This window comes from Glycine soja, chromosome 1 (assembly GCF_004193775.1).
Source record: "Glycine soja cultivar W05 chromosome 1, ASM419377v2, whole genome shotgun sequence".
Lineage (NCBI taxonomy): Eukaryota > Viridiplantae > Streptophyta > Magnoliopsida > Fabales > Fabaceae > Glycine > Glycine soja.
In genome coordinates this window covers 2,340,393-2,352,741 of record NC_041002.1, presented here as the reverse complement: position 1 = coordinate 2,352,741, position 12,349 = coordinate 2,340,393, and the positions used below count along the sequence as shown (strand labels likewise).

At 31.6% G+C, this 12,349-nt stretch overlaps 1 protein-coding gene across 1 annotated transcript; it reads right to left on the bottom strand.

Annotated features, from left to right (window-relative positions):
- Positions 1–673: 673 nt before the first annotated feature.
- On the bottom strand, positions 674–2,914 carry LOC114406336 (uncharacterized protein At4g38062-like). Its single transcript, XM_028369026.1, has one exon. The coding sequence runs from the start codon at positions 2,912–2,914 to the stop codon at positions 674–676; it is 2,241 nt and encodes a 746-aa protein (XP_028224827.1).
- Between the last annotated feature and the right edge of the window lie 9,435 nt (positions 2,915–12,349).

The following is a 12,349-nucleotide window of genomic DNA, read 5'->3' as shown; positions in this document are numbered from 1 at the left end:
TTTCGCTATCATATATCATTGGTGTTTTTGTTGAGATAAAATTGAAAATTTAAATGGAGTCTTTTATGAGAAAATAAAGAAAACGAGAGACCTACTCTTACTCTACTATTTATATAAAAAGTAGATTTTTATGTAATTCATGTATAATGAGTATAATGTTTTAATTTTTTTAATATTGTTTTTACAAAGTTTTATTTGTGAAATACAAATTATTCATTTTTATTAGATACAGTTCATATATTTTTATTATAAAAAAAATATCTGTAAGTTGTACGTAATTCTTACTGACTTAATCAACATTTAGCAATTGAATTATTTGAGGAATTTTAAATAAGGAGTATATTTAAAAGTTAATGTAAAAATTTAAAACATTATTTTAAGGTTAAAAATTGCAAAAATGTTTTACAAACTGTGAAATTCTAAGAAAAAGCAGAAGGTGCAATTTATGGAAGATCACTCGTGAGGGTACAAATATTGGCTTATATAAAAAAAGAACTAGGTGCAATTTATGGAACAAGTGCACTGAAACCCGACTAAAGAATACGCAAAATAAAACAAAAGAATTTCGTACAATCAAGAAATGTTCATGCTTAAAGCTGAATGGCATTTTTGCTAAAAATATAAGAGAAGCACATCTCATTCCTCTAGCAAATCTATTCCCTATTGCAAGCAACTAATTGTCGAGCTCCTTAAATGGTGACCTTATATCAGAAAAGGTTTCAAGTTTCTTTATCCCCGTGGGAGAATGCATTATCATATTCTCTTTTACAAGCAATTCATCATCCTTCTTCAAATTGATTCCTAGACTATCATTCTCAAAAGACTGCACCATGCTTCTCAATGTGTCCATTATTTGAGTGTCTGCAGTAGTGCACTCACACATTTTATCACCCAATCCCAGAACAAAACCCAACAAGTTTTCCCTTTCTGATGACAATCTTGTAGCACTTTCAAGCAAACTTCTATTCTCTATCTTGAGTTTTTGAAGAAAAACATCTGAGCCTCTAAGCTTGTTCTCCATTTGATCAATTAACTCTTTTATTTGTAATTGTTTTGCATCCATTTCCTCTTCAATATCCAATGCAAGCTGTTCTGATTGCCTCCAATTTTCATCTTTCAGTTTCAGTTTCTGCTCCATATCATGGATATCATACTCAAGTTCCACTAACATCAACTTCTTCTCTTCAACTTCAAGTGCAGCTAGAACTTCAGCTGCTGTGATCTTATCACAAGCTTCTTTGACATGAATAATTTCTGCCTGTTTCTCAGCAAGCTGTGAGGAAATGGAGGTTAAGGAGTTAGTGAACTTCTGTTCCAGTGAAGTCACCTGTTGCATGAGTTCATCTGTTCTCACATTCTTTCCCTTTATAATCTGAATAGGATTCTCTTTCTCAAACTCATTGGTTCTTTCCATGTTGCTTTTTGCAATCATAGCACTTTCAAGTTCTCTTCTTAATGACTCTTGTTCAAGGCTAAGAACCTCTTTTTGGAACTCCTCTAAAATCTTGTCCTTCTCTTCAATTATCTGGAGATATCTCACTTCAACATTTTCAGAGGACTCAGCTATTTCCCCGCTTTCTGGAACAGAAGCTTCTGTTTCCTTTACTTTTGGTTCTTGTTCAAATAGGAGAACATGTTGCTGCAGGCATTCTATTTTATTCTCTTTTTCTTCCAACTTATAAACCAGGTTTTCTTTCTCTTGCGCGAGGCTTTCACTAAAATCTACTTGTGCAAGGAGTGAATTTTCCAGTTCTTTTCGCATGACAAGATTTTCTTCAAGAGCATTCCTCAAACGTTCAACAAATGACTTCCATATTCTCAATTCAAACTCCATTTCACTTTTTTCACATATTCTCTCATCCAATTCAATGTTTGCCCTGTCTAAAGCATCATAAACTTCATTAAGTTGTTCTTTGAAACCATCTTCCATATGCAAATCCTTGTGCCAATCAAATTCGTTGTGTGGCAAATGCAGCAGTTCATTGGCAAGTCCATAGGACTCAACCTGCCTCATGAAACAAGCTGCTTGCTCTCGCTCTTCACTGATATCTTTCTTGGAACTGATCAAAGCAGCATCTTTCAACTCCATCTGCTTCAATTGAAAACACTTCTCTTCTTTCTCTTTGTTCAAATTTGAGACTTCATCTTCCAGACGCTTTCTCAGGCTTTCTTCATGAGCAAGGGCTTGGTTGCACATCTGTAACTGGTGTTGCAGATCATGCGATATTCTTTTATGATAGTCTAACATAGACTTCAATGAGGAAATCTCATCAAGCAATGTAGGTTTTTCCAACTCCCACTCCTTACTTGCCTTAAACTGATCTATAAGTTTTTCATGTACCTCTTCAAGATGTTTAAAATGTTCCTCCTTCCATTCTAATTGTTCTTCCACCTTCATGTTTTCCTCCTCTAACTTCTGAAACATGTCATTCGCTTCTCCTAGTTTGCTAGATGCTTCTAAATTTTTCTCTATTTCCAAACACTTGTTGTATGAAACTGAAAAGCAACCTTCCATGCTTTCAATCTCTTGTCTACTCAGATGCATCTGTTTTTCTTGGTTATCCAGTTTCTCATTTGCCTCCTCTAACGCCAATACATACCCTCTTTCTTCATCATGCCACTTTCTAAATTTATCATCACAATTTGCTCCAAGTTCATCATTTGCGGCATTGAGATGTTTGGCGATGGACTCTTTATTATTTAAACTCTCTTTGAGATCATCATTGATATCATCTGCCTTTTGAAGCATTTCTTGATTCAGCTTCTCAACTTTGAAAATAGCTTCCTGTATCTTATTGACCTGTGCATCATAGTATTTCTTTATGTTCTGAAGTGTATTTGTCTTGTCTCCTAGTTTTACCTTGAGTTTCTCAATTTCAGCTTTAGCTTCTTCCATTTCTTCATAAACATCCATTGCTTGGTATTTCACATTTATGACTTTCAAAAAACCTATTTGCCAGCACTGAATACAACAAAGGCATGAAGAGCTACATGATTCCAGACCAAAACCAAGATAAAAGAAAAGTACATAGACAACGGAAAAAACATTGCAGTTTGCATATAGAGAGAGATTGGAGTAGGAATACAAGTTGGCATTGTTATTTCTTCCTCTAAATCACGACATATAATGCCAAATATTGGAGGGTACATAATTTGAACTTGAGGTACATATTGTTCAGATTTGATCATTCGAGAGTATTTCCTAGGAAAACTATCTATGATCAGCCATGGCAGTAAAAAATATTCATATCATTTTTAAGTCATTAAAAAGAAACACACCCCATGATACGTTGCTTCTCTCCAAAGTTTAAAGTCATGAAAAATTAAACATTAGAACATCTAATTGTTGATGTTATAAACACAACATGCTTGGTTCTCTTTAAGTCTTAAGCATAGGAAAAGGAACACAGTCCCTATATTTATTAGAAAGAATAACGATATCATCAATGTCAATGCTACATACAATTCGTCATTAGAAGCTAATACGATATCAAATTCAATTCCCCATTTGAGGCTTGATTGATTCAGCCTTAACATAGTGCTACCTTCATTCAATTCGCTTCCTATATTTTTTTACCTGTTTACGTATATGATATGATACCCTCTTAATTGAAACTAAATATGACAGGTTCCATTTTTCATTTCAATTGGTTAGATTGCATTTTACATGACACTGAACCATACATACAACATTTTAAATAATGCTAACAATGCAATAACATGGGTTAAAAATGTTTCAACATGTTAATCAAACACTAAAAAAGAGAGAGAGAGAAGAAAGAAACAAGTGAAACCCAGAAACTGACCTGAGTTTGTACGAGCAAAGTGTTGGGAAAGGAAAATCGGAGAGAAATGAGAAGGTGTTTATTCCATAATCCATATTATGTTTCATAACCATAAATAGACGTAACCGTTTATTTAATCACAATTGTTGAACGAGCTAGCCGTTGGATTGTTTGTGCTTGTATACGCTTTTTTTCGGCCCAGTCCAAAAACTACTTTGTTCGGGGGCTTTGCTAGGTGCACCAGGCATATTGCTTGTGCACCCAGCAGTAAAATGAAATTCCAAAAATGCCCTTAAAGGTTTTTTTTACGAATTACATGATCTGTAAGTATTTTTTTAAAATTTATTTTCAAAAATATGTTTTTTTTATTTATTAAAAAATTAAATTTTTTAATAGTAAATATTTTTTATTTATAAATAATATACGGATTATCACAAAATTTATTATTTAAATTTACATGCACATTAAATATACGTTAGAAATTTTAGTGTTATATATAACAACGTTATTTATTTTATAATATAATTGGTCTATTAGATTAGTTGGTTAGAGCGTTGTGCTAATAACCTAAAAGTCATAGGTTTGACTCTTGCCTGGGCCATCAATTTTAAATTAATTTGTAAAATATATTTTTGAAAAAAAAAACATTTACAGATTAACTGATCTGTAACCCTTTATGGAAGGACAAAATGGGAAGATCGTGAAATTGTTGGGTGTACCAGCAATTTTGCTGGGTGTACATAGCAATGCCCTTTGTTCAGCTGTCTATTTTTCAGGGCCAAAATATTTTCCATGACAAATTAATATTGGGCCCCTCTTTTCACACCCCTTATTTTATAACTAAATTCCCCATTTTTTAAAAACTTTCCATTCTAATTTTATCCTTAATCTTAACTCTTCAGATATTTTCTTCTTCCTCATGTCCCTTCACTTCTCATTTAGACACACAAGCCATCCCATGTCTCTTCTTTTTTTTGTTCATGTTGGAGGTTCCACTATGGCTAGTCATATAACCAAATTAAAATATATAAGTATGGGATAATCCTAACGTTACAAGTGAATTTTGTAAGATTTATTTAGGCCCAAAAATCCAAATTATAATATGGTATCGAGCTTAAAGTATCCATGAATCTATTAAGGAAGCACATGCTAGAACACTTTTTCTTCTATTTTGTGAGGCCTTCCAGCTTCACATTATGCATTATACCTATAATCATTATGGTGACCTCTCCATGCACACAAGAAATTACAATTGGTAAAAAATCAAATTGTGTGTCCATCTCCTCTTAATTTTGCAACAAAGATCTCTATTCACACACACGAGAACAAACATGTACAACATTTATCTAGATCCAAACTTCGTCACAATATCTTTCACATTGTAATCCCTCTTAGTACATACGAGAAACAAACAAGATTTATCTAGAACAGAGCTTCATTGTGATCTCTCTTTGCATGCACGAGAACAAACTAGATAATCTGAAATGGAGTTTCGTGGTCATCTTCACAATATGTCTTTGAATCACAATCTTTCTTCGCATACATAAAGAGTTGTTGCTCGTTTGGAAACATGTCTTTTGTCTAAGAATCATTGTTAGTCTTTTGATCTCTTGTTGGCCTAACTTTGACATTAATTAGAGCTCCTTCATGGTACCACATCTAAGATTAAAAATAGGTTTGATTGAGTTTCGAAAAGTGTCATCCCCACATCTGGGTGAGTATAGGAAATATTATTCTTGTTATTTGGAGGTTTTGGTTTGTTCTTGTTTCCTTGGTAGGTAAAGGAAAATCCTTTATAAAGTTTGCTCTAAGATGGGGCGAGAATTCCTTCCATGCCTAGGCCTACTAGATTCTTGTGGAGGCCAACGATGCCCCTATGGAGGCTAGACATGCCCATTGGGAGGCCAAACGGGTTCTTTTAGCCTAAATTGCAAGATTGTATGAACATCATATATGTTTCTTTATGATTGTTTTGGGCCTTTAGGGTCCTCCATGTTGGTTGTACCAAATAAAAGTCAAAACACATGTATGGAGGCCAGACAGATTCCTTTAGCCAAAATCAATTTCTCAACATGGAATCAAACATATAAAAAATTAAAAAAAATTATTTGAAATCACTTTAATTAATATTTTAACGTGATTTAGGAAGCGGCATAATTTTATAGAGTCGTTCCGTTTGAATGCTGCATGAAGAATATAAACCAGATAAAGAAATGGGAAGACTTAAGATGTAAAAAATCATAACATGAGTGCTTCGACTTATTTGGATTTTTATATATCTAATCTAACGTGAAACCAAACACACGAAACGTGTTTTGGATATGATTTTAGGATGTAATGTTTCACATCCAATAATAAATAAAAAAGACAAAAGCAAGAACTAATTGCTTCAAAAATGACGTGACTTTTTTTTCATGACAAATCGGTCTTTCAAAGCATTTTCAAACACAATGTAAATATTTATCTAAATCACATTAACTAATAATTTGTGTGTTCGCATAATTAATTTTGAATCAACGTGATTTTGAAGAATTAATTCTAAGAAAACATAAATTTGTGATAACTTAATTTTTGTCTAGATAATAAATATTAAAAAAATTATTTTAACACAAAATGTTGTTTGAAAATTCTTGAAATCAAAATTGACTTTTGGGTGGATAATTACCAAAATATACTTAAGTCCAACTAAGGATGTATATGAACAAAAAATAGCATGACTCGTGTTAGTGTTTGATGCAAAATCCAATAACAAATTTCAATTAAACTTAAACTAGAATCTAAAACTTATGAATTATTTTGTCAAAAAAACTTGGAATCATGTCACTAACACAATATCAAATATCATGGTCAATAGAAAAATCATATTTAATTCATCCTATACTCAAATTGAAACGTGTCATTCGGAGATCGATCAAACACACCCTTCCATGTGATTCTAAATGCTTTCTACAATTTATATAGAGTAGTTTTATCTTTCCACTTTCTTTTTCATCTCTTTTTTACCTTATTCATTTTATCTCTTCTTTTCTATCATATCTTCCCAAAATTGGAGCGGAACTACATCATTTTCCTGTTCAACGGATCGAGAATTAGTTAGCCAAAATGAACTTTCTAGAAAGGACAAATGGGTGGATGATGATGCCCAGACAAATTAAGAAACCATGTGTAGGCACAAGGCCCTCCAATGCATATAGTCCACCCTATCACATTCACATGCATCCTCACTGCTACATGTAGCTATATGTCTAATTAGCACGTACTACTACATACCTTGATGTGAACCATTCACTAACCCAAATTGTAATGAAAATGACTACCAAAGTACACGCGTGCACGTATTCCTTCTATCTCAACCTTACTTTTCTTCTACCATTGCCAATTGCATCATTCTTTTCACTGTTCTTACTTAAGTCCTTCAACTACTAGAAAATGAAAATCTACCATCTATGATATATAGCCGCCCACCCCCTCTATGATAGTAATTTACAGGCTCTCTTTCATATTATCCACATAAATAAGAATACATGCCAGTTGGTTTTGTCTCAACTTAACTCATCATGATATATAATTGGAGAGAGGCTTAACCTATCTCCTTAATTTACTCAATTTATGGCAATCATAGTTTATGTACTAATAAATTGGTGAATCAGAAGATTGAGGAATTAAGAGGCTAACTTGGCAATTCAACCAAACTTGTAAATACATGTTTGAAGGAGAGCTGGGAGAATTCAAAAATACTTTTAATATTCTATTCTTAGAACAACAAATTCTTCCTTTTTTATTCTATATCTTAAAATTCGGGAAGTGTATTAGCACATTCTCAACATTTATCTAAACATAGAGTTGCTAAATTGGTGAGACACTGGCTCTCTTTTCAGCGCAAGTTGCAAGCATACAGAAACGAAAATATGATGCTATATAGTATAAAATTCAGTGTCCAACATTTTTTATTTCGAGGAAAGAACATAAAAGAAGAATCATCATGATCAAATAAGGTCAGAAATCTTCATATATTCCTAAAACAACACTGATTGACAGGGTGGGCACGATTAGCATTTTCTATTGTCTAGCTTCAAATGATTCTATAGCATATCCTATAATTATATAAAATTATGAACCCAGTAATACTTTTAGTCAGGATGCACTAAGAAGAATTTTTTGTTTTGTCTAATCAACAAGTTTAAATAAGTGTTAGTCATGAATTGGTCAGTTGTGTAGATCATACAAAAATTCATACTTGTGAATTTATCCCACAAATAATATTGGTGAACATGACAGGATTTGACAAAACAAATTTAATTCTTTTCTCTTTCTCTGTTGGTGGCTTTGTCTTGACGTTCAATTTTGTATGCCGAAATTTCAACTAATATACAAATACTCCACTTGTCCATGAGAAAGAACTAATATTATATAAATTCGCAGGATCTTTAGAAAAAAATATCAAGTAAAAAATCATTGGTGGGGGTTATAACATTTTCTAAAGAAAATATCAAATAAATCCCAAACATGGTGAATAAGACTTATTATCATTTTATTCTGTAAGCATGTTAGTAATTTACATTACTTCTTAAGTCACACATTTTTCAAATTTATGTGATTGTCAATTTATACTTTTAAGATTTTAAAAAAAAATATTCAGGAATTAATATAATAATGCTTTCCAATTTCAAGAAATAAAATGATAGTTCACTCAAAAAAAAAAAATCCAGCACGCTAAAGAAAATTTATAGAAAATAAAAGAAAACAATTAACATTTGGCTGAAGTAACACGGAAATTCCTTTCCAATGAAGAAAAAAAGAAGTAACAAGGAAAGAGAAAATAAATAAATAAATATCTTGTGTTGTCGTTTGGTATCTAGAGCACATGGAGTGGCCAAGTGGGGGAAGGTAAAGGGTTCACCTGCAAGTTAATTAACATGAAGTCAGGCTAAAGTACAAGTGGGTAGATATGTCCCACAACCATCTTTTTGACACAAAGCAAGTGGCCACAATTTGGTTTTCTTAACAATTGTACTTTGCGGCCAAATTGATTACCTTACCTCAATTCATGTAAATCTATATCAGTTGGAAATTTGGGTTATGTACGTTCCTTTTCTATTATTATATCGAGTGATTAATCTAGATTCTACAGCGCATCAACGGGAAATTTTTTAGAAAAAAAAATTGAATTAATAACATGGTAGTTGAATAATCTTCAATCTTGTAAAAATTACCATACACGGGACAATATAACAAAACAGTGCACGGGAATGACGGGATATTATGAAAAATATCATGTATGAGACGATGGGTAAAACTTAAAAGGAATAACAGTGACAATATATTTCAAAATTAAATGAGATATATGAGAAATGAATAAATCTAGAGAGGAACTTCACTAAAAATAAGCCATTTTACAATTTCAAGTGTTCCAACCATAAAGTGAACAATTCAACAGAGTTGATTAGTGGAAATTAAGATGAGTACGAGAGCGAGAGAAACGGTAACATGATAGCATTAACATGACTGATTTGTAACTGAATGATGATATACTTTTCCCTATGAAACAGAAAACAACCCTTTTTATCTGCTATCACGAAAAGTTTGATGCTACTTTTCCTAAAGAGTGATTGTCATGATTAAGTTCATTTGATATGGTTTTTCCTTTTCTCTTCAATCAACTTCTTAATCGTAGATACTGTACAATGTGTGCATTATTCTCTAATTTTCACCTTATATATGTCCCATGCCATCTTCTTTAATAATTTTTTGAATTTGCTTGAGGTTGGATAAGGCCCTAAAAAATAAGATTAGAAAGTGAATTAGAGCCTAAGATTCTTGGTGCATTTAGTCTAGGATTTCTCAATAATTTGGGCAATCCAATTTTATTGTGCTGAATCAAACCTCACATTCTCCACTAAGAAAAGTGCAAGAGTGAAAATCTCCGATGCGTGGCTTTTTTCTTTATTGTTTTCATTTGTTTGTTCTAATCTTTTTTCAAGTTTCAGTTTGTTTTTCATCCCTTCTCAACTAGAATATGATTAAAATCTCTTAATCAACATGTTTTTTGAATTTAAATTTTGTGAATGAAAAAGATATAATTAACATTTAATAGTTGTATTTAATAATTGTATCTACAATGAAATTGGAATTTCTTTCTTCTCTTTTTAAGATGATGACACACTTTCCCGTCATTTATACATAATCTCTTTTAAGCATGGCGCATGACAATTGAATCTGCACTTGTTCTTAGTTTGATGGGAAAAATTGAATTGACCAAGTTAGATTTTGTCCCGTTTGAGAAAGTCGAAGGTAGAGCAGAATTGGGTATTGTGATGCTCGTACCTACACCCGTCCCACTATTAATATACCCTAATACATATGTCTTTGTTGCCTCTTCTCACTCTTATCATTAACTACAATTCCTTAGACTCTTACTCTCATTGTGCCACTCCTCACATTCTCAATCCCTCAAACCTAACTCTGAGTGTTCATCTGTTGCTAAGTGCCCTCCTTTATCGCGACAGTCACAACACCCCTCCTTCATCTTAGGTTCGTGAAAGTCTCGACAATGACATTGACAATCACATCCCATCCTTACAATCGTCATGACAACGACACCAATCCCTTCATTGCAAATTTGTGGGAGTCACGACAATCCAATCTGTTGTATCTTATTGCACAAGCCACGATAATTGGGGACAAGGTTGAGATGGGAAAATCCAATACCCAACCAAAGGCGAGGGTGGGTCTAATTTTTAACCTCAACGGAAATCGTTTGAGATGTTGAGGGCAGACGTGGGTAGCCTAAACCGGTCCCCGCGACACCCCATTGTCATACCTAGTCTCTTTTCTTCTTGGTAATAGCATAATATTTATAATTACAAAAATATTTCAATACTAAAGTCATCAAAGAAAAAAGAGTAATTTTGATACAAAATGTATTAATGATTACTTTTTTTATAAAAAAAAGAATAATGCAATTTTATGTTTTATTTACAATCATAAAAGTAACTTTAAAAAAAACTTATTTTTGCCCTGTTTGTTTAAAATAAAATAAAAACAATTTCAAAAATTCTTTTTATATAAACATTTGTTGAGAAACATATAGAATTTGTTTCTTAGAAAAAGTAGAAAACTACTTATTTTAAGTAAAAACAGTTCAGACAAATACATCAAAAAATTATAAAACTGCTTATTTTATTTTAAAAAATAAACTTAAACAAATTAGTCCATTATAAATTATTTAAAATACCTTCTAACTTTGATCAGATTTTATATTCTTTTTCAGTTTCTACTTATTTTGAAAAATTAAAATAAATGCAAGAATAACCTGTAGAATTAATATTTTTTCTCAATAAAAATTAATAATATTTTAAATGACATTTTAGGAAAAAGTCGTAACAAATGGAATGATATCTTTTTAGGGTTTCTTTAGATAAATTTTTCCAAAAATACTTTTAAAAAATGAAATAAATTTATTTATAAGTTAAAATTAGTTCATGCATAACTTTATTTTTAAAAATTCTTTTTTGTATTAGTAGTTTCTCTAAATCTTTTTTTTAACTTACGCATAAATTATTTTTTAATTATGAAGAGCCTTTTTTTTTTCTACATCTAGTTTTTGAGAAAGTTTATTTAAAAATACCTTTATTATGTCTAGTTTTTTTCTTCTGTCATTTCTTTATAATCTTTTTATCTCTATATCTTCAAGGAATAATAACGTCAACCTTTGTGGCATCCATTTTATTTCGTTTCTACGTAGTTTTAGTTCTTTTTGGTTTGTTTTTTTCATTTTAGTGATTCATGTAAGTGCTGCATTATTTATCTTATCAACCCGGCCATAGGTGGTTACATTCTAATTCATGAGTTGTATATTGGATGAATTGTTCAGTCAGGTAGGCTAACGTCTAAATTGAATATATCTTTCGGTTACGTATTCATATAAATCTAACAATTTCGATCACATATTCACATAAATCAAACAGTACATTTCGACCTTTAATATATGTGAGTAACTAGTATCATTCCATCATGATTATCATCATTAAATTCATTTAAAAATAATCACTCAATTAAAAATAACTAAACATAATTATAAGAAGTATTATTCAACTAGTAAGCATGATTAGGGATACACCCCATACTCAACAAAGTCAATATGAAAAGAGATAAATCTAGGTAATAGACGGATTCATTATCACCTACGTTGGATCGAATCCTCGTTCGACTCTAGAGACCCTTCGACACAATTAAAAACCTTTCAACAAAAAAAAAAAACAAGTAATGGATCCATTTGTGAAAAATACAAGTTGAATTCCTTATCAATGACTTATATTAACTACAGTGTTAAGAAACATGAAATTGCATAGCATGATTTGTGGGTACCACGACATCACGAGACGACCTTGGCTTCCTTTGTGGAAAATACATAAATTCACTCACTTAATCATTTGTAATTTGACCTTATTTTATTAAGCCTATATCATTCCTTAACATATAGCATATAATCAGTTGAAGTAAAAAAAAAACAAAGTGTACTTTCAAAAGTATTAAAAAATGGCAAAATCAAGTTTTTAGGAATT